The 24,603-nt window shown below is 33.4% G+C and overlaps 1 protein-coding gene across 1 annotated transcript in view; it reads right to left on the bottom strand.

Moving 5' to 3' along the window:
* Positions 1-24,603, bottom strand: part of LOC108361490 (uncharacterized) — a 135,288-nt gene that overhangs the window by 72,848 nt on the left and 37,837 nt on the right. Inside the window, exons 4-8 of the mRNA XM_017614113.1 lie at positions 4,019-4,464; positions 3,357-3,948; positions 3,222-3,279; positions 3,037-3,156; positions 2,767-2,966 (exon numbers count right to left, since the gene is read on the bottom strand). Of these exons, the coding sequence (XP_017469602.1) occupies positions 2,767-2,966; positions 3,037-3,156; positions 3,222-3,279; positions 3,357-3,948; positions 4,019-4,464 (1,416 nt within the window). The remainder of the gene's footprint in view (positions 1-2,766; positions 2,967-3,036; positions 3,157-3,221; positions 3,280-3,356; positions 3,949-4,018; positions 4,465-24,603) is intronic.

Raw genomic sequence — 24,603 nt, 5'->3', positions numbered from 1 at the left:
TACATTTGTCTATATCTATCTCGATTCGTTTTGCCTGTTACAAACAACCGTTATGTGAACAAAGTTATAATACCCTTATGCACAAGTGCGCTCGGGTATAAAAATGTGAATGCTTTGCTATTGTATCTGAAAAATTGACTTGTGTAAACCCCATGTACGCGGCCATAAGGAACAGCTCATATTTGTTTGCAGACGCAACACCTTCATTGTGGCGTGTCTCTACGGTACGTACGTCACATCCTTCACATACTTTTCCGTTATTGACGTACAAGTACCCATTCTGACGGGCCTATTACACTTATAGAAGTAAACTTACTGCAATTTTATTTCAAAACTACTTTTAAAAGAGCTTGCTAGATCACATTTCAACTACTTAAAGCAGTTTCTATTTAATTTACAAATAGGAAGAGGCCATAAAAACAAAGCAATCTGATTTTTGTTTAGTTTTCGTGTTTGAAAGTGAGAGGATTATCGATACTTTTTTGCAAATATGAGTACTAGCATCGATTCTTCTTTAGAGTATTCTATATGACCACTAGTATCGATACTTTTCTAAAAACTTCTATCAGTAGTTATGGTGTTTTTAGATTAATAACCATGAGTGGCATAACCAGGATTTTAAACACTGGATAAGTTATGTGGAATTGTTCAAATATAAAATAAATTCAAATAGAATAAAGTAAAAAAATATATTAAAACCAATATATCACAACCCTACTGTTTAGTTTCTAGCCAGTGTGTTGCTCCTTTTTCAAAGCACTCTATTTCATGAATTTGCGAACTATGCATAAACGGGACCATTTTTGAATTCATGAAATGATTTCTGCCGCATAAACGTAGTATCTGGCTCGTAAAAAACGTTTCTCTGATAACTAATTGGAGAACAAAAAAGTGCTAGCGGTCTATATTTTCCATCTGTTTGCTCTAAAATTATAGTCACCAAAGAAAATATCTTTTCTTCTTTCAGTTCACGTTGAATGTTCATAAGAGGACAATATCTTTTTTCTTCTCAATGAACATATGTACATACATTTTTCAAATTGTAAAAGAAAATCACGAAACAAATTTTTCGACTATAGGCGTATAGCAAGGGAGGATTCTACGTGCATTTCTAAGCAAGTTTTCCAAAGAAAAAATGGTACAAAATTAATTTGGATTTTGTCAAATTGGGAAAATAGGTTTCGTTTACTTATTATTTTACTTTAGTGTCGTAAAGAAGTGCTCAAAAGAGTTTATTTGAGAGTTGGAAAATACCTATCCACTGATACCTCATATGTCTAAAACGGAATAGCTTTGGCCCAGTTATTCAAGTTTTTCTTAACCCAATCTTTAAAAAAAAAGTTAAAAAACAGCATCAAAGTCGCATTCCGTTGAAAAGATTTTTAAATATTTTTATGCAGATTTTTTAAACTTAAACTGTTTTTTCATCTGAGGGTATTTTTTTTTCAAAAACTTATTTGTCACATCGGTCCAACTCACGTAAATCTTAATATTTTTCCGAAATATTTTGGTGGACGTCTTCAAATATAATAAATTTTGTAATCCAAACTGCAACTCTTTTCGGTGATGCAGTCTAATGTTTCTATTGTATTTTAGTTGTATGAAACAATTTTTTAAAGGATAAGTAAAATATACGTTTTTTTTTGTTTATTTTGACACGTCAGAAAAAGTGAAAATTTTCACTGCTACGCCCTCTGGCGGATGTCTTAGGAAAAAGATAAGTCCAGAAATAGATCCCTCAGACCATAACCTTTTTTAGCATGCTTTTATACAAAATTTAAGCACTTTTTGCGACACTAAAGCAAAATGCTAAGAGCATAAAATTAACCTATTGGTGGTTTTTTCGGCAAATTTGCTTAGAGTTACACGTGCATAGAATCCGCCTATGCTGTACGCCTATAGTGAAAAAAATACCCGTTATATACACACTTTTTCCCGGGACCGAACATAACGTTATTGACGAAAACTGTCATTGACAAATTCACTATGAAGGAAATGTTCTACAACTAAGTGATCGATTTGTTTTTTTCCACCTAGAATAAAATTTGAAAATAAATTTTTATTTGTAAGATTTGCGCAAAATTAAACAATAACAATTATTTTTGATTTTTCTCTAAATAATCTGCACCTGACAGTTATTTTTGATTTTTATATTATATATCTTAGATATCGGTTATTGAAAACTTTTATTTATAAAAGTCATTAATATAAACTAGTCACCGACTTTTATTTTTTAAGTTATACGAATCAAAGTCATTATCATTTTTCGCAGTTAAGAAGGTGTTGGAGAACAAGCTCATACAAGTGACTTATAAGTATGATTCAAAAAAATAAAAGTCAGAGACTGATTTATATTGACGATTTTTAAAAGTAAAAGTCACTGACTGATTTTTATTCATGACTTTTATTAATAAAAGTCTTCAATAACTGTTATGTGACATTTAACTTAAAAATAAAAAACAGCTCTTATTTGCAGATTGTTTAGATAGAAATCAAAAATAATTGTTATTTTGGATTTATAAAATAAAAATCAGAAACAATTGTTATAAGGAATAATTAAATAAAACTAAAAAATAACTGTTAAAGATCGATTTTTTTAATAAAAGTTGTAACTGTTACGGTCGCTGTTTTTTTCTTTATATAGCATAATAACTAATTCAACAAAACCTTCAGTCAATAACCGGAATTTTATTTCAAGCTCTTTTACTTTTGAATGCCTCAACGCCAAAAACAAAGAATGATAAAAAATAGAAAATGTTTACTCACGTTTTACACTCAGAACTGCTTGGTGCGCGTAATTCCAACATTTGTGATGTTTTTGTCTTAATCAAGAAAAATGAATTCTTATCGGCGGCTTCTTGGCGTACCAGCGTCTCCGAATCGATGCTCATTATAGGGCTGACTGGCTTATTGTTGACTTCTGTGTTGCGTGTAGCATGCAAATATTTCAAAGAATATTTATCGTCCTGCATTCACAAAAAATAGAAAATGTCGGTATGAAATATTTGATAAATTCACGAAAATTTAAAATCGCACCTGTTTGGTTAACAACACAATCATATCTTCAAAGAGTAGACCGTGCAATTGTATGCTGGGATTCTTCTTCATTGTCAAGCTACCATCGTGTATGAGACGGTACTGCGTTAAGTCCAAATTCTGTAATAACAAAAATTATAAATTCTAAGTGCCTTGCATAGCTCAACGAAAAAACTACGTTTTACCTTAAATTCATCCTTATCGAAGGTTGACTTGTCTAATTTCTTCTGAATGTTTTGCAATCTATGAAAAGAAAGAAAAAAACAAATATTTGTATGAAATTATGTTAAATTACAAAGAGTTCGTATTAATTTTCTCACTTGTGTGCATCTTCAGCGGTCTTCACAGCCTGGTTTACATCAACGAGTATCTTCTTCGACGACTCCAGCGCACGCTGTATGGCCTCGGCTTCGGTTGTATTCTCGGGCACCACGCGTATGGTCACCTTGTACAGATTCTCGAAGAGAAGCGGATACTTGGTAAGACGCTGCAGCACCGCCGGCAGCAGATCTTTCAACTGTAGACGTCGGCATGCCTTATGCGATTCGGCCTTACTTAATAGCTTCTGCAACTGTTCATCCTTGCGTCGCTTCTCTTTGAGCGCTTCCAAAGCGATTTGTTGGCGCGCACAAAATTGTGCCGCATATTGGCACAGCTCATCGCCCGACTTGTCATAAAACATGGTGGACAGCAGATCGCCGATGTGTGTGACCACATGATTGTGTTCGAGGCGACGCTGCTTCAGTTGTTGTTCGAAGGTCGAGTGTATTTCACGTAGTGAAAGTAAAGCGGGCGGGAAGAGCAGCATTAAGTGTTCTTGGGTGAGCAGATTGCTCTCTTGCAGCGGTAAGAGGAAGAGACGCTCCAATAGCTTGAGAATGCGCACATGACTGCGCTCGGTTTGGTAAATTTCTGTGGCGCAAGAAAAAAATAGAAAAAAAATGATATAGATAAAAAGTTGAAACTTTCGCAAACCACTCACCATTTATAATCTCCTGTCGCTTCTTTTCCGCATCGGTGAGCGCAGCTAATATTTCGGCTGTAACATTTGAACTCCAATCGGCCTCGTTGAGATCATCGTCATCGTCACTCTCGAAATTCCATTGTCGCTGACCGGGTTGGCCACTGCCTACGCCACCAAAACTGCTGCCCCAAAAGCTGGTGTTCATCGAGCTGCCACCAATGCTTCCATGAAACGAATCCTGATGGCTGTGCTGGTGCATGTGATGATGCGGTGTAGTGTGGTGGGCGTGCATGCTGTGATGATGTGTAATTGGATGGCCGCTGGCGGTGGCGGTTGCACCACCAGCGCCGCCCATTTGTTCCATTGAGGTGCTGGGACTCTCAGAGCCGCCACCCGAGGAAAGACTAGAATTGGAACTTGCGGTGTAATTGGAATTGGAAAGACCAACATCGGTTTGCTCATCGCTGAGGAGGGAGAGAGGAAGGAAAGAGAAAATGGAATATACTTTTTATATATGTACATACATGCATTTTGTAAGTGATTATAAAATTTAATAACAAATATCTACATGGAATAATGTATATAAAGCGATGCAAATATTTCTACCATCGATGATCAGAGTTTGCCTAGGCATAGTAGATCAACTTGCAATATATATATGTATGTACATAAGTTGTACAATTAACTTAAGTCAACATAAGCACAACGATAAAATGCTAATCCTAAGTCGAATCTTTTTAAAAACATTTCGCTACCTATAGGTGAAAATGTGCCAAGTCCACCTTTTTTCAAAATTTAGCTTTCGATGCAGAATGACAGATAATGCGTACATCGATTTTAGGTTCGTCGTTTTATATTTGTTTAAATTTTATTTCAGTTTTTTCTACTTTGTTAAATTTCAAATTTTTTTAATTGTCTAATTTTTATTTTATAGTATTATTTTATATTATTTAATTTAATTTTTTATTTTATTTTGTTTTATATTTTTATTTCTCTTTATTTTATTTTTATTTGTTAATAATGTTTTATTTGAAGTTTTTATTTTATTTCGTTTTATTTTATTTTATCTTATTGAATTTAATGTTATTTGTTTTAAATGCCTTGATTTTATTTTTTCTACTTTGTTAAATTTTGAATTTTGCGTCAACTTTTATATTATTGTTTTATTTTATATTATTTAATTTTATTTTGTTTTATATTTCTATTTTTCTTTATTTATTTATATTTATTAATAATGTTTTTTTATGTTTTTCATTGTTTTGATTTATTCTATTTTATCTAATTCTATTTATTTTTATTCAATTTTATTTTATTTTATTTTGTTGAAGTTTATTTTTATTTAAAATTTCTTTGGTTTATTTATTTTAAATTTTGGTTTTGTTTTATTTTATTTTATCTTACTCAATTTATTTAGTTTAATATTTTTTAGTTTTACTATAATTTTTATCTTATTGTGCTCAAAGTTGTATTTTATTTTACTTTATATTTTATGTATTTATTTTTAAATTTGTTCTGAGCTCATTTCGGTTTATTTATTTCGATTTGAGAAGTATCTACTTTTTTGTCTATTTATTTTTTATTTAGTTTAATTTAATTTTAATTATTTTAATTAATATACTTTTTATTATGTTTTTTTTTGTTTTATTGTATTATATTCCAAATAGAATTTATGGTATAATATTTTTATTTTATTCTATTCTAAATATTTTTAATTTACAGTAAGGTAAAGTTCTCAATTTAACATTTTACCAGAGTTGATATTTTAAGAATGTTTTTTTTTGGAATGTTATAGAATTGATTATGCTGCAAATAAATACAAATACAAATTCTTTATGGTCAAGTAAAAATAAAGAAAATTTGATTAATTAGATAATACAGTTTTGAAAAAATATGTCCGTATTTTTTTTTAAGAAATATTTATATTTTTTTCTTTTAACTAGTATATTCTCAATACGATTATGCTTTTATTAAGGAAAAATATTTTTCAATAGGAAAAAAATACATATTTTTATCTAATAAAACATCAAAACTAAAATCTAGTTTAATAAAAATGTAATCTTTAATAGTTTTTTGTTCTGCGGTACGCACACTAATACTCGACCTTTTAATTTTTGCATGTTTTGGCACGCATGTAGGTATTCTACACTTACTTGTCATAGTGATATCCGAGTATTTCCTTAAAGCTTTTGCTCCGCGTATAACGTATTTTACTCTTCATTTTGTTGGCGTTTTTTCACTTTGCACTGTTTTCATTGATTTTTAATGTTATTAAATGTTAATATGTCGCACAAAATTATCTCAAATTTTAGTTTTCAATTAAAATCTGCGTCAGTTTTTGCATAGTTTTTCGCTACTAAAATCAACTTGGCTTTAGCGAAATCTGATATTTTCAATGTTTTAAGATAAATATGTAGATATTTAGATTGGCATGTTAAAATCTTAAAAATATTTTTTTTTTTCAAAACGATTTTTTTTTTTTCAAAATGATTTTTTCTATACAATTTTATCAACTGATTTCCNCAAAACGATTTTTTTTTTCAAAATGATTTTTTCTATACAATTTTATCAACTGATTTCCATTTGCACAAAAAACGAATTACTTAAATTTTGCAAATTGCTCCTTTATTATTACACCTTACGCTGCTGCCTGTGCGACCGTAAACGCAAGCCTGTTGCTAACAATATTCGATAAGATACTGCCACAAAAAGGCGAACGCTTGAAGCTGTCACTGGCTGTTCGATCGAATGAAGGATTCAAAGCCACATAGCCAAGTCAATGACGCTACTGCTATACTGAGCCTGTTGCTTGCTGCTGCTGCAGTGCGCACTTGTCAGCAGCAAAACTGACTCTAACAATTTACCGTGAATTTATGCTTGATAAAATTGTAAGAGTTGCCGCAGGTGGTAACCCGGTGACCCCGCGCCGTTTGCGACAGACAGCTGTCGTCGCCGGCTTGCCATGCACCAACCCAAGCGCAGGCCGGCACACGAGCAGACACACTCAAAAAGGCACACATGCCCACATACATATGAGCTTACATATCGACACTTGCCTGCACCTATCCCCGAATCCCACTTCGACTCACGACTCTGACCCTGTCGCTGTCTCTGCCGCTGTGCAATAATAATGTCGGTAACAAATGTAATGCAAACATAAGCTTGGCATTTATAAAACAGTTCTGCAAGTGCTGACTGACTATTTTGCTTTCTACTGGATGGACGTCTGTGTGTATACATACATATGTATAATGGTACATACATTTGTATGTATAATGGTACATACATATGTACATATGTATACCTAGTCCTGGACTATCGAACGATAGTAATTCAAGACTAGTGGCCTACTTAGAGGCGCTGCAGCAAGCAGACACAGATAGGATCGGATATGAGTGGCTGTGTGTGTGTGTGCATTGTTGACAAGGAAATAGTGGCAGCGAGAGAGGTCGGCATGCCGAATAAAATTATACACGCGCGCAGGATCTTACACAAACACACAGATACCCACACACATACGCACGTACAAGTATGGCTGGTTTTAAGGTTATGAAGTCAAGTGTATTGGCTCAGTTCGTAATGAAGTGCATACGAAGCGCTTGGAAATTATATGAATTATATCCCACACATACGTGTACACAGCTTGTAAGACTTTCTCGTAAACTTCCACACATTTTCATACAATATGTAAGAGCGCACACGCACACAAAAACACCCCCTTTTTGGCTCATATTGCGAAGCGATTGCATATGCGATTGTGTAATGCAATCAGTTGCATTGTGTTATCTGTTTCTGTTTGGTTGACGTGTGTTGTTTTTGTAAGGGAAAATATTATTACTTAGTGGTATAATTCCGTTTAAGGTCAATTGCGCTGCAGAACGCACCTTTATTTTTGCTACTTCGCGGTGTAGAAAATATTTGCGTTTCCTTTTAGCCACTTTTATTCCCAAGCGTTTGCTAAAATAGTCTGCAGCATTGACTTAAATACAAATAATAATTGGCACAGTGAAACTTTTCTCTACGGAGAGATAAATGTTTTGCGGAAAAATATATCTGTATAACAATTTGTATGAAAAAAAAAACATATCCAAAGCAAATTATTTTTTAAGTGGCAACCCTAGACAAAATGCGCTTTGTGTTTAATAATTTCTTAAATTTTAAGTTTAAACTTAGTTTAAAAATGGTCGCTGTCTTAATAATTTGTTAAGATTTGCCTTAGGTGGCAAATCATATTTTTTTATGTAAGTGGAAATTCAATTTTATCCGAAGTCGGTAAGGAACAACTACACAATGTAGTCTACGAAAAAAAATTGTCAAGGCAAAGAAGGAGAAAACTGCAGCAAGGTTTACATTGGCACAACGAAGAGATCGCTTGGAACGAGAATAAAGAACATAAGTAGACGCCAAAAACAACAAGAGTACCACAGCATTAGCGCAACACCTGACGGAAAACAAACATACAGCTATTTTGACAATGCAAAGGTTTTGGACGTGGAGAACAGAACGAGAAGAAGGATGACATTAGAAGGGTTGCGCATACAACAAAAAATAACTGAAGCAATGAACTTCAAACAAGACGTAGAAAATAAACTGTGCTTATGCGACTGCAATTACACACAATGTCTGAGGTTTGACGATGAAGGATGTGCAGTGTTGTTTAACGTGTCTTAATGTTTTTAAATATGTTTAATTTATGTTGATAATTTTATTGCTTAATATTAAAGTAAGTGTAATTAGTGTAAACATATTTTTTATTGTCTTATTTGCTCCTTGTAATAATTATTCGTTATTATTATGTTTTTCGTATTTATAAATATATAGACTCCCTGAAGAAGACGCGAATATGCGTCGAAACGCGTAGAAGAAGAAATAAACACTTGTTTTATTCAATATAACCGGCCAAAAAGCTCCAAACCCTTCTTCAAATCCAGCGGCGAGAAAAGCCAAATTTATCAACCAAAGGTAAAGAACAAAGAGAGCTGAATTTTGGATACCTGCAAAACTGATACTGCAAATAGAGTGACGTTGAGTAAAACGTTCGTTCATCTTGAGCCGTTCCAGACTAAATGAGGTTTTAGACAGGGCGACTTAGTATCGTGCGACTTCTTCAATCTGATATTGAAAAGTGTAGTATGTGCTACCTTCGTGCCTAGGAAATAGTAGCAACCCAATCATGTGAGCTAGGAGCCTAACCGAAAAATCTCACGTGACGTGGTACCTGATCGACGAGTACCGAAGAAGATGGAATGACGAACTCTAGGAATCCCCTGTTGAAAAGATCATACGGCTCGTCACGAATGGGATGACAACGAAAACGAGGACTCCAGCGAGCACAATGGAAGGAGCAAGTGAAAAAGAACCTCTCTACACACTGAGCCAATTTCGCGAAGAAGAGAGTCAGTTGGCAAAGTTTTTTTTGGTCTCTACCCAAATCAACAAACCATTGTAGTGCTAGAAAGGAGAAGAAGAAGCGAAGTATAATAGTTAATTTTGAGCCAAATGTCTGGCACAACCCACTGTGCCGCATAATGAAGTTGTGGGAAACGCTTGCTGTTCTTGGAATTAAGGGTATTTGCTGCCAATAGTGAGCCGTAATTTGTAAATTTTGTCAACAATTACAAAGCAGCAACTGCCGCGTGTGGACACATATACATGGACAAACATATTATCCAGTATTGTTTTTTTATAGATACAGCTACTTGTTAATCGATAGGCAGGCATGTTTGGTTAAGCAGACTCGCTCGCCAACAGTTTTTGTTGCTGCCTCTGGGCTGTACAGGCGCCTAAATATACTTAAGTTGCTAAAACTGCATTCTGCGTTTGTTTGTGTATGAAGGTGTGTAAGGTCCCCTAGGTTGTTGTAACTAATATCCGGTCAATAGCATTTAGTGTTGGAAAAATATGGCACTGTGAAGGAGCGGTTAGAATGGGAGCGCCCGCAGCGCAATGACGACGAGAACGGGCGTAGAAGTGACGAGCAAAACAGGTGAGCAAGAATGAAAGAGCTAATGGAGCGATGAGCTAAGTGCTAATTGGCCAAACGGATGATAGAGAATTTTTTGCAAAAGTGTGTAGCCATTTCCCAACCCCAAACGCATTTAGCTTAACGTCTTTCTACTTTCGTTGCTGAGCGCACATATCAAATGAAATGAAAATGGAAAACTTTTCATAATTTTCCACTGCTGCGCTGCTGTTGCTGCAGCTGTTGGTTGACATTGACTCTGCGCGCTCTCTGCGACACAGTCAATAATTTAATTAACATTCTAATTGATTAAGTACGCGTTTATGTGTGCGCTAAAGTGTATGCTACACATACTGATACATATCCCTGCAGAAAAAAAAATAATCAATTGATAAAAACTAACCCACTTGTAGTTAGCTTTTTTGCGGGATTTCTATAAAATATATAACTTGTAGTTAGCTACAAAAAGCTAACTTCAAATAGTTGACAAGTAATGCAGGAGTAATGAAGGAGATTGTTTTCTTTAAACGCGTTTCCATTGAAATATCCTGCACTTCGCAAATACTCTTTCGAATTGAGGACAAATAAAAGGAAGATCGAAGTTTCATATTATCATTTTGAAGTTATGTCTGACGAATATGGGACCACCTGCAGCAGAATATGGAAACAAATATAAAATGTAATGAAATAAAGTAAATAAAAAAATAAAAAAAAAAAAAAAAAAATTTTGTTTTTCCTATTGATATTTTATGTCCAAAAGTAGTTAGCTACAAGTTAGTTAAATCAAATGCAGAGGTAACCACCCTTGACTATTTCGCGGCCATCGCCATAGAAATATAGTTAGTTTTCATTAAAGAAAATATACAGATAATAAGTGACTTTTAGCTCCTTCCTAATCAACTTAAAGTTAGCTTACAGTTAGATACATTTCTTGTAGGGATGTGTGTAGTTTGTAATCGATTGCACACAATCACACTTGCACAGTTTTGCATATACTTGTACTCATACGGACTATAAGCTGTGTGTTATTGACCCACTTTGCGGCGCTTGCTGGCTCACAAGATAATTAAATTCTTATTGACCAAATTATGTGTGAAATTTACAACTGCAACTACAAGCAAACTCATTAAAATAATAATGCCAACGAAGAGGCTCGCGTATGTTACCAAAGGCGCTGATAAGTATGCGTTAAAGTCAGCGACCTATAGCAGCCTGTTAGGCGCGCACATAAATTGACATTGCCAACGGACGGTTGGGTGCGTGTGCTGCTGCGGGTGTGTGAATGTGTTGCCTTCGAAAACTTCACAAATGCTGCATTAATTATTATTGATATGCAAGTGCCATGTTGATAATAGGATTATGCTGACAACGCAGCCGGTTTGATTTGCAATATTTTTGGTATTTTTCGTATTTTTGTTTGTCTGTGGGGCGGCGCGCCTAAAAGGTAGCCAAGATATTATTAAACATGTTGCTATGTAATTTAATTTATTCGTGTTTTGATAATATTGTAATTTTTGCGCTAGAATATAGTGCAAAGACCAGACATCAACGAGCTGTGAGAGAGAGTGAGCGAAAAGGTGTTTACAAAGTTGCTCGCAAATATGCGCACTTACATTTGTACATACATAAATATAGGCGCATTGAGTGAAGTGACCAAGTGTTCTGTCACGAATTTTTGGCGCGCAAGCAGTATACAAATGGCTGGACAAAAATTGCACGATTATGTTGCTAACTTGCTCAGCTACTAACTTAGAAATAATGTAGATACCATTGAGTTTAGTAACTATGCAGAGAAAGGGGCAATGGAAAAATTTTACCAATGTAGTCCAACAAGTTTGATACGCGTTTGCTTGACAACATAATTCTTCTTACATTGGAATTCTCACCATTCATATTACGAATACCTAAAACTGGATATTTAGAAATTTTTGCCAGGGAACAAAAATAACCCTTAACTATAAGATTTGTATTTTTAATTCCTGCAAAATCGTTATTTTTATTTTTCCAACCAAGAATAATCGTTAAGTTTTTTACGATCACTTTTAACCTTTATGCGTTTTTACGACCGATTTAAATCTTTTATGATCTAAAAAAATTATATAAAATAAAAATTAATAAGTTAATAAATTAACAAACAGTAAAATATATTTTTAAAACAAACTTTCTAAGTATGAACCAAATCGGACCATAACTACGAGGTTTTCAAATATCTCGACTTCTGCGCCACCTATTTCATCTTTCATATTGCATTGTCATCGGGATATGAGGTAACTTTGAAGTTTAAAGGTTCTAGCTCTTCGAGAAGTTGGTGAAATATTGATTGCGAAATTCCAGTTTTTAAAAATAACGATACAAAATTTATCGAAAAAATAAAAATTCAAAAATAACGCTTATTCTTTATTAAAAAAATTAAATCCTTAAATAACTGCTAAATTTGATCAGAAAAATAAAACTTAAATTTTAACGTTTAAATTATAATTTTTATTATAACGACTAGCAAAAATCCGGCGTTCTTCACCGTATAAGCATTTTTGTGTTGTTACTGCCTCCCGAAACTCGTATGGCTTCATACATAAAACATGAAATAGATTTGAGATTTTCAAACAAATTTTCGATTTATAAAACACACCTTATTTTTTATGAATAACGGTGCTAGTTAATCTATTTTTGAAGGTATTCAATCATGGAAATTCATAATTCTACATATTGTGCACTTTCTTTAAAGGTGTATCAATTCAGTATTTACCTTACCTTATCACTTTAACTGAATAAAAATTTTTCAACTATGTGGCAATCCGCTATCAAAATTATTTTTGGGAGTAAAATTTCTTAAACCTCTTTAGTTGGATACCCGTATTGCAATATTTAATTTATTTTATCAATTAAATCAAATTAAAATTTTCAAACAGATGGCAACCTTCCACAAATATATTTCCGACTGTAAGCCTTCTTCCATTGACAGCCATATTACAATACTTACTTTATCTTATCAATTTATTTACACTACAATTTTCAAACAGGTGGCAACTATCTATTTTTTTCTTCTCTATTTTATGTTAGACTTTTAGCAGCGCATCGGTGAAAACTGAATTTGATTCCATGCATTAGTTTTCGAGTGATGCGCGCACAAACATACAGACAGACAGACAACAATTTAGAAATTATTGATTTGGCTGTAATTAAAAGTCCTAATATTAATTTTTCCTTAATATATATATTGTACAGGCATCACTTGTTACATTTTATTTTTTTTCGATGAAACCAAGTTTTTCTGGTTGGCCTTGTTTTTTCAATTCGAAGTTTTTGGTGGCAGAGTAGCATTTAAAACAATTAAAAGTAATTTAAATGCAAATATTTATTCCATCAAAAGACCTTTCCAGAGGTTTAGGGGTCCGAGGAAGTTGATTTCGCAATTTATTTCTGCCAACAATGGCCGCGGAATGCGCTGTGGTGCAAAAAACGTGGAAGGAACATGAAGGAAAATGTTTCTAAAAAATGTTCCTTCGCGTCTTTTCGGCACCAAAATGCACTAAATCGCACCCAGCGTCCGTTTTTGTAAAAATGAATGGTAAAAGTGACTTGCAGATTCAAATTCCTCGTACCCAAAAATCCTCAGCAAGGCCTTTTTATGGTATAAATATTTGCATTTAAATCAATTTTAATTTTTTTGCTGTTCTGCGACCACCAAATTCAACTGAAGAAAAGACTGTATAAAATCGCCAACCTGTGAAAACTGAGAAATTACTTTTCAATATACAATCCAAAATTTCAGAAAAACTTGGTTTTATCAATTCCCCAGCCGACTGCCTAAGAGTGTAATGCGTTAGGGAACAGAAGGCCAAGTATCGCCTATAACGCCTCTCCAGAAATTGCTACGACGATAGCACCTTTTGTTTAAATTTTCAGTTCTAATGGGGAACAGGGGTACCACTTTGGCACTCTCTGCGGAAACTGTTCAAAAATAACCTTAGGACAATCCTCAATTTTATCCACCATGCTGTATGTTTTTATGGACACTCTTTCGAGGTCTATGTTATAGCAGCGATACTTAGTTGTTACTTAAGCGCTGAGTTCTTTACCGTCAGACAGTGGGATCTCCCAGCACATTTTTAGGAAAAACGTGTTGACGTGGGGATGGAATTTTTCATATGTAACATTTATAATTCGCACACCTGGATCTAAAGTGAGCTAACTCACAATTCAGAGAGGGAAATATAATTGATGGTACAGATTAAACGCAATTAATACAAAAATAGGTACATATAATATTAGTTTCAAGAAAACTACGAAAAATGGGCATGATTGATTTTTTTTAAAGCATACCTCCCATACAAACCTAACCTCAAAAATGACTTAAATATGCTTCTAATGATATTATAAGGGAACGCCCAACATATTGGCGCAATCGATTTACTTTAACGCATACATACCATACAAACCTAACCACAATAGCCTTAGGCCTAATTTCAGATGAGCACTTTAAGTCCGGATTGTTGATTAAAACATATTCATTTTCAGATCAAATTATTTAAATTTAAATGCCCAATGTAGGCTATTTAGGAGGAAAATTACAAATTGGAGGACANTAGATGAGCACTTTAAGTCCGGATTGTTGATTAAAACATATTCATTTTCAGATCAAGTTATTTAAATTTATGTAAATGCCCAATGTAGGCTATTTAGGAGGAAAATTACAAATTGGAGGACAAGCGCGTTCAAACATTTAGCAAGACGTGTGAGCGTTAAAGCATTTTTGCACCTTATTGCCAATAATACTGAAATGTCCGAATAATCCCTTATCATGTCATTGACATTCAAGAGCAAATGTTTTAAATATTTTGATCTATGTGATTGACAGTGAACGCATCTTTATGACTTGCATGATATTTTTGTTCAAGAAAATGCATAATCCTTTAGAATTATCTTAAAAGATTTGTTTAACGGAAGTTGGCTTTTACGGAATACGCAACGAGTGCCATCGATAATGCTAAAAACAACATTTCATTTAGATTGATGTAACCGAACTTTTGTGAAATAACGTGCATTTTTTTTTACAAAATTAATAAAAAAAAAATTTGAAAAAAAACATAAAAAATTAAAATTTTTTTTTTTGNACAAAATTAATAAAAAAAAAAATTAGAAAAAAAACATAAAAAATTAAAATTTTTTTTTTTGTGAAACGGGCAGCATCCCTGCCCCGTTCTTTAGAATTACAACTGACATACATACTTACTCCTTATTTCCGTATTTAACAACGCACAGCCAACTACACAGATTCATATGTACATATGTAGGATTAAATCAATATGTGTGTCACTTGTCACGCATACAAAAGCAAAGTGAATAAAGCATTAAAGTCATAGCAGTAAACCAGTGAAAGAAAGTATGTACAAGAAACAAAAGACAATAAAAGTACTACAAGTACTGGCAAGTTGAAATTTCGCTGCTTTAATGACGAAAATTTTTACTTCATTACTGTCCTTTTTGCAACATAATAAAATGTGAAATATTTCCATTTGTTTTGTAAAATTGGGTTGGAGAGCTTTGTAAAACTCGCTCCTGGCTTAGAATGGCTTTTTGCAGATATGCTGTCTATATAGTGCGGGTGCTTGAATGTTGCTGTCTTACGAGTAAAAGGCAAGCATTAGATTGGCGTCAAAAGACTGACACTCAAAAGCTGGGGGAAAGACACTCAGTGCAAAACTGTGGAGAGAACATAAAAAGTTCAAATGGCAGGCGAGCACTTAAGAGATTGCAACCAGGATACGGTAGTTAGAAGCAAAAAAATGGGAGGGAGCTTGAGGGGATGAACTAAAATTTAAAAACATATGTGTATGTACGTATAATATCGAATTTGAGTGAAAGTGACATGAAAAATATGGATTGAAACTTATATTAAAAGGAGGTTTATTGTAAAAAATTTAAATTGAAAAAAAAAACAAATTTTTACTAAAAGGAGATGTGAATATGCTTATATGGTTAGCATTTCCGAAAAATAAAAAATTAATTAATTAATTTTCAAGAGACTGCAACATTACACGGTTGAGAAGTGCATAAGAATGTAGTATTGGGCGAATGAAATATTTGACTGCCTCGGGATTTGCTGGACAGCGCCTCGGGATTTGCTGATGGGCCATCGTACCCGGCCGTAAATTGGACGAATGGGCGAACGTGCGAACTAACGCAAAGTTTGCTCTAAAAATTCTTCATTTTGATACAAATGTTTTATCATTTTCAGTCCTGTAAATTGTCATGGCGAGTTTTTAGCATCCGTGACTAAGTTATAGGCTACGGGCCAGACAGACGTCATCAAAAAATATTAGCGCTACAGGTTGCCAACATCAACCGTCGCAATAGAAAACTCTTTCAGAAACATCAACTTAAAATTGCTCAAGACGAGGAATAAGTTTATATAAACCATAGAAAACCGTTTACATAAGTAAGAGTATTTTATATGTAGGGAAGATTGGGAAAACGGTCTACCTTCGGTAAATAAAAGTATTCCATCTACACCAATGGCTCACAGAACGAAAAGGGAGTCAGTTCTGGTCTGTACTCCAAGATATTGCTATCTCTTTCAGCCGGAGATCTTTGCCATCGAGAAGGTGGCTTGTTTCATACAGAATAGTAAGTCTCTTTGGGGAAACGTCACTATATTCGTTGACATTGGAACTTCAAGCTCCAGGGTAGTAGAGTCGAAAGTGGTTCGGAAATTACGTGCTGGATTCACTGAGTCACGTCGAAACCTCTCTTTGCTGGGTATCTGGACGTAGCAATATCGAAGGGAATCAAATAGCCGTTGAGATGGTAAGACACGATTCAGAAATGCAAATTAGCGAAGCGGATTACCGCACAGTGGTTCAAAACTGGCATGTTCATTATTAAAGCCTTTATTTTTCACTCAGTTTGATTTTATTTTATTTTTGAATGAAAGCTTATAAAATTAGCAAAAGACCAGCTGAGCCTGATTTTTGAATTTGTATTTGATTATATAAAATTTTTTAGTGCAAAGTGCAGAAATAATAGCACTTTGAAGAAATTCGAATCTCCTGTTGCAGTTAATAAAGGTTTTATTATAAACCTAGTTGAAAAAATGTCAAAAAAATTTGCACCAAAATTATTTTTTTTTTGGTTTTTTGAAAAATTTTGGGTATGTCGTGCATGTTTGTGAAAATTTTATTTATAACATTTAAATGTTTTTTCGTGAAATTTTTTTCCGTTTTGGGGAATTCTACGAGTGTTTTCAGCGAGTTTTTTTATGAACCGGAACGGAACAATCGGTTTCCTTCAAAATTTCTACCTTCTCTGCACTTCTTATGTCAATGCCCAGCTCTCCAGACGAGGCGTCTAAAGCATTTGGGATCACGGTGGTGAAAATATCGGCTCCATCCGGGATAGAAAATAGTTTAAAAAGTGCGATACTGACATCAGGGAATAACTTCGGTTAGAAATGTGCCTGCTCCTGGCACTCAAAGATGGCATTCATGCGTACGCGCCTTCCTTAACTAAGCTAACCTTTTATGTGCTCAAGTACATCTTTTCGTACCAACTGAGTATTCGTTTGCTGAGCAGCGAGTACAGAGTTTCTAACTTTTCCGATGTTGTAATTTTAAAATATTGAGATATAGAATTCGAGATGATGAAATTCACCCAACCAATACTTTCAGAGGCAATTGCGATTGCAGCAATGCCAATTTTCGATTTCGAAAATACCGCCAGAAGAATGTAATATTTCTAGATAACAAATCAAGAGCTAGCTAGCCAGAAGTATTTAAATGGCGAAATCGCTGCGTGCAATATATGTACATATACATACATACAAATATACACCTATGATTGGAATGTTTTGCGATTGCATTTCTTGCTTCCTGCTAGGAGTTGTAAACCAACTGACAAGGTAAATTTACAATTTGTTTAATTTAAAAATATCTCATTTAAATAAGTGGCTGAATTTACTCGTAGAGTATGTTTTGCAATAATGCATAATTTTTAGATCTTCCGCAAGTTGTAAGTAAATTCATGAAAAACGCAAAGCAATTTAAACGAAACCCCTGTGTTTGTACATAAAATAGTGGGAGTGAACTATTAAAAAACGAAAATTCGGTGTAAATCATGGAAAACATACGAGCATGTACATATGTATGTATGTAGGTACAGACACTTTTATGTACATGCATGGTTCCCGGTACATTTGTGAAAGCACAAGTTTACACTAAAATACATATACTTCCACAAAAATAAACAAAATAAGTAAAAGTATAAATCAAAACAAAACAAAAAATGGACAGTTAAACTAAAAGAATTTTAGAGAAAAAATTAAAAGAAAAAACATTAACGCAAATAATAAGCCATACCAATGAACTGATTAGCAAGCAAATCATATGAAATCATATGAAAAAGCAACAACATTATTTTTACGGAAGGCCGCGGGGAGAAGGCGCATGACAGCATTATACACCACTGGCGTGAGCTGAAAGTAGCTGATACACAGATGTTTCTGTGAGCACTGTGAGACAACACGGCCTGCACTATGTCCAGCCAGCCGACCGGTGAGGCGCTACAATATTGGAAGCAAAACTTAAAGGTATCGAGTAAAAGAAGCAAAACTAAAATCAGCCAAAACATCCACAGTACGGTGGCAGCAGTGAAGAAACTTTTGAAATAATCAAAGCTAGAAATATTTAAGTGCACCGTATCATGAGAATTTAATGGAATTGTCTATCCATTGATATATTTGTACATACATACATATGTATGTACATCTGCACGGTAGGAAGTTTGTATATCTGTGTTTTTGTACACAAACGTGTTTTCCCATTTGACTGTGAAGAATGTGGGAACGCCAACAACAAAATGGAACAAAAGAAAACTCAAAGAAGAGAAATTTAGAAGAAAAAACTATGTGGAAAATAAAAAGAAAAATAGGTTGGAAACAGGCAAAAAATAAAAGCAAAAATAATTTTCAAGGTTAATTGGTATTCTATTGCAATCCCAGTGGAAAAAGGGGAAAGCAATATTTTTTTTTAAGTTTTTAAATAAAACACATGCCAGACAACCCATGAGAGAGACATTTACTTTTGTCAATTAACTCATTGAATTATTATTTTAATATATATCTACTTAGGTAAAAAAAGAATTCATTAATTGATATGGAATTTCTGAAAAGAGCTTTAGTTTTTGAAAGCATTAGCTCTTTCAGAACCATATCTAATATACAATGCATACATATGTACATAAATATAGATAGGTGAAACATTTTTTTTCTGAATTGAAGACCTCGATATATTGCGGGCCAAATAAAGCGAGAGTTAATAAGATTGTTTTTGTTTTTCATTAAATCTTTTACATTCAAAAATAGAGTATATATTTATATATACACTGCCGGAAAAGCATAGGCCCGGTGAATTTTTCACAATATATGCAACAATTTTTATTCTAATTCTTTTCCGCTATTTTTTTTTTTTAATATGGTTCTACAACGGAAACATTAAAATTAATTTCTAAACTATGTGCAAAACTCGCGAAATTTTGATAAATTTTCACGCAAATTTTCAATTTTTTAATCAGATTTTCAGGAATTTTTTTTATCAATGCAGTTTTGTAGCCCAGAGGTTCCGTAGAAAAGTCACCTTAGCCGTTCGAAGGCGGCGTAAATCCGGCTTCTAACACCTTTGGAAAGACTTGTGAAATTACTACATTTTTGCAGGGAAAATCGACGGCCGTATTTTTGGCGAGAGACAAGTGATCATCCCTTGAAAGAAAATTTGCTTTCTAGATTATCTTAAAACTCGAAAAAATTAAATGTCAAATGTCATAACTGGGCACTTGGTAAATCTCCTGAGATCCTTGTGAGATTATTTTTCGGTTGGCAGTAGCAATAGCGATTGGGTGCAAAATCCATTTATGAAGCATTCATGGTCTTCAGAGTACATCGACATTGAAACACACATTTGAGTCTGTGTTTCTGAACGAGTTTAGGGTTAGTGTTAAAAGTGAATACCATGAAGTAGCTAAAAAGGTTATCTTAACTTTGCTTCCTTCTGTCGCAACGTATCGTTGTGAAAGAGGGGTTTCCGCTTACACTTATACAAAAAACAACTTGAGGTCCAAATTGGATGCTACTCCAGAATTGCGCATACAACTTTCAGACGTAATATCGAACTATAAAGCAATATTTAATAACAGTGAAACAATTTCGTTCTTTGCATTAATATTCAAAGTATTCATATTTAACTTACAGTGGCTTTGATTTTTAGTAATTTAATGTAGGCTTCCATAAAACGAAAAGTAAGGTTTCCATTATATTAAAAGTTTGGGAACCCCTGTTGTAGCCCATTAAGTTCTGGTATAAAAAATACAAGTTTAAAGTTAGTAGGCGTTAAGCATTTCTTCCATACAAAGTATTTTCGAATTTTTTTTTTGTATGGAAAAAACTGAGTGAAAAAATTTCCAAAATCAACTGTAAATGCTAGCTACTTCAAACTTGCACTATGTTTTATCTAATAAAATTTAAGGGGCTACGTAACTGCATACTTAAAAAATTCTAAATAAAATCTGATAAAAAAGTTTAAAAATTTGTATGAAAATTTATTGAATTTTCTTCAGTTTTGCACAAAGTGTAGAAATTACATTTTTATATTTTATGTTGTGTAATATGCACCATTATATAAAAAATTAGCGGAAAGATAAAAATTGTTGCTTATATCGTAAAAAATTTCTCTGTGCCAATGCTTTTTTTTTGACAGTGTATGTGGATTTTTATGAAAAAAAATTCAATGTGGAAGTGAAAATTTAAATTAAAAACGCTTTTAACAGCGAATTTCACGAAAGCAATTTAGGTGAAAAATGATTTAAATCTTTTGAATTTTATATGGAAAGTAACATAAAAAAAAATTTCGATTTAAATTGCTCGTGAAACCGGCTGTAATACTTGTTAAATTTATTTTTTTTCGAGAAATTTTATGTATATGTATGTATGTATGTACATACATTGGAGTGGTCAAAAACAAAAAAATAAAGTCGCAATTTTAATGCTCTCTTCCACTAGGATTGTTCTATATCGAAAACATATACCCCTATTTTTATTTTGAAATAAATAAATACTTAGAGGTTGCTCAAATCGTTCAAAGTTGTCCTGGTATTTTATATGGAAAAAACAACAATCACGTATTATTACTGAGAATCTCCTGAAGAGGAAGAGAGTTTTCCGATCGAAAAGTATTGATGCAAAAAAAAAAGTTATTTTTTCCTATATAAAATACATTGACCGCTTTGAGCGACTTTGATGGAAAATGAAATAATTGATTAAATAGATAATGTTGCATAATTTTATTCACCTTTTAGGTAATTCAGCAACTAGACGAAGAAATCAATTGGGCATACTCATAGACGAAATGAAGTCGCCTTTAGAGTTGGCTGCAGATTTTTTAACAGACATTCCATTGAAACTTATGTCAAAACAAACTTTTGAATCAACTCTATTTTGATTATGATTATGTCCAATGATTTAATTGAAGAAGTAATTAAGATGAGGATGATTGAGGCTAGTGTTGGTGTTTAAATAAAAAGATTTTAGTATTACAAAAATTAGTGCTCACCCGATGATGCAATCTTCATCACTTAAGTGTGACAATTTGAGCACCATTAGTTCTCGACAAGAGCACTGAGGAAAACTATCAATTCAAACCCGTTTAGTTTTAACTTCAGCCATATTTCATATTGGGATCAGCACTGACAGGCACTGGCGGAACGCCACGGTTGAATAAATTTGACATATGGATGAGAATATTTAGTGCATGTTTTTTTTAAATCTACATACACATGTACAAGAAAATAGAAAATGAAAAAGCAAAACAAAAACTGACAACAGCAAGATTTTTGTCGGACAGACGTACGTTAATCAGCAAGTTGACAGTTGCATTTTTCAATAAAATGACGTGTGAGTGTGAGTAGATATATTAAATGTGGTAAATGGAAAAAGGTGGTAAAAATTTAATTTTAAAATCGGACATTTCGGGGAATTTTTATATTTATGTACATATTTAAATTCTGTGAATGAAACGCTCCATGCTTTCCAGGCACACCCATGTTTCAAATTTGTTTTTATAAATCTTCAAGCACAAGAGCACATACGGTGTAGATACATGTAAGATATATCAAGAGGATTATTCCACGGAAGTAATGGTTCTTTGAAAGTGAGAAATAATACTGGTTTTCCTGAAAAATACACACTGGATGCAACTATTAAACTCCTATGCAGAATTGCTTGCTGATTCCAGAAATCGAGTTAGTTTTTTTTTAGATTAATTTTTTTTGATGAAAATATTAAAAAAAAATCAAATTTTTACAGGGAACAATTAAAACATAACGCATTCTGTGCCAATTTTTTCCCATTTGTGTATAAGCCTGTTCTGTCACAAAAAAATCAAGATGGATAAATAAAAAAGGAATGAGTTGGTGAAATGAAAATTCGCAAGAATTTTTTGTATGAAATATTAGCAGGGAGGAGTGTTACTCATACGCCATGTACATCTTTTTTTTCTTTGTAACAGGTCAGGCTTTTACACAAATAAAAAATTTACACCGAAAATGTTATTTTTTTATTTTCTATCTTAAAGTTTTATTTTTTTTTGTTTTTCATGAAAATCTGGAACGACTAATTAAAAAATCGATTGGCTTTAAAAACTTCGCAATCTTCATAAAATTGTATACTTGTTGGGAGTTAGCGTTTGAAGATAGTTTCGAGACGATCTCTGCAATTGTCATACTTATTATTAAGGCAACTACCTGGAACAGGGGAAATCAAATCTAAATACAGGCAGCGTGAAAAATATGCATACCCTGAAGTTTTGACGATTTTATTTACGAATTTATATGTTCCATAGCAAAGTTTTCTTATTTTTTTTATAAAAAATATAGTTCGGTCAACAGCAGAAACCACAAGAATCCGTTTTTCATTGTATACAGAATTCGGAAAAATGCAAGAAATTTTCATCGAAATTTAAAATTTTTAAATTCAATTTCTTAGAAACATTTTGAATGTACAAAAAAACTCTCCATAAACCAGAATATGCTGGTACAAATTAAATCTAAGTTTCTTTTTCGTAATGATGAAAACTAAGTCATTTAGCACGTTAGTTCCTAAAAACTCTAGTTTCATTATTAGGCGTGTTTTTTTACACGCATACGCATTTGCACTTAAAATTTGTATGGCGCTGTAAGCGACAAACTTTATATGGGCTTTTGAATAGTTGTCGATAAGATCAAAATTACTTGTTTTTGATTGGAAATTTTCGATGCTTGTTTTTTTACACGTTAAGCTTAGATGTATATGCGCGTAAAAAACACGCCTATTATAATTTTTAAAACCTCTTAGAAAAGTTAATAGTTCGAAAATACTCTTGGGATGTCTAACTTCAGTCGGTTAACTTTTTCGAGATTCTACAGTACTAAAATTTGATTTTTGTGGATTTTTCTGTTGAATGTATGAAAGTTTTATTAAAAAAATAAGAAAAATTTGATCAAGCGTCACAGCATGCTTATTTTTGATGCTCACTGTATGCGGAAGGGTTGAAGTCATAAATACAGAATATTTTTTTTTTCAGAAAGATTCAGTGTTCGATTGGCATAGGCTTAATAACTATCATCAGAAGAAATAAAAATTAAAACACCCTGTTTTGTGGCATAACTTTAAAAAGGTTTAGAATAAAGAAAACAAAAGAATGCGGATTTTTGAACACAGAGTACCCTCTGTTATCGATCTCTATTTGCTTAACAAACGTATGCAAGATAAGAGAATAAGTAGAGGAGAGAAATAGATGTTGAGTTGAGACTTCCAACCGGGCAGTATAAAATTGTATATTAATTAGGTTCAGCGTTTTCAACCGACTTCGATACAATCGTAATAAAAAACACCCACGAAATTTGCCTATCAGAATTTGCTCCTGGCTGAGCAGACTGAATGCCACAACTTTCCACAAACATAACACAAGTGGCTAAAGAGGCTTCAAAGCTCATTTTGAACAGCGAACATTCTTTCGTTAATTACAGCCTACCTTGATAAGTCAGCTGGTCCCGTATCCAGCCGACAGCATTCTTTGTGGCTGGGTACCAAGTAAAGTTTGGGAGTACCTCCGTTACGGAAAAGCTGTTCTAGCTTGAAATACTCCGGCACGAAATTTCCAGAAGACATGAAAGCATCTCTCGCCACAGAACTAAACTGGCGGTGGTATTGGAAAGTTAACCGACAATAGTTCACGCAGAAGGCGTCCGTGTATGTGGAGATATTTAAACCTGCATGGGAATTAGCGAAATACATTAATATTTACCATAGCTAAGAGACGTGATCTCTCGTCTTCTTAGGTGAAATAATTTTTAGTGCTTAACTGCATGGTGAAACTTAACGAAAAATTACGTAACGTCGAAACTGGTTTTTCTCCAAATCTAATCCGACGACGGATGACGTAAATTCGTTCGAAATTATAACAAACTGTACCCCTGTCTAAAAGACCGATAACAAACAAGTAATTTTTTAGCAAAAAACAAAACCTACTAAAATTCTCATATACAATTTTTAGATTATCGTTAATTTCTTCATGATTCAATGACCGGATCTAAACGACATTAGTAGATATTAGTACGGGAC

Source organism: Rhagoletis zephyria, unplaced genomic scaffold (assembly GCF_001687245.7).
Source record: "Rhagoletis zephyria isolate East Lansing unplaced genomic scaffold, Rhagoletis_zephyria_1.1 Rzeph_scaffold_00777, whole genome shotgun sequence".
Lineage (NCBI taxonomy): Eukaryota > Metazoa > Arthropoda > Insecta > Diptera > Tephritidae > Rhagoletis > Rhagoletis zephyria.
This window is presented reverse-complemented; position numbering and strand designations above follow the sequence as displayed.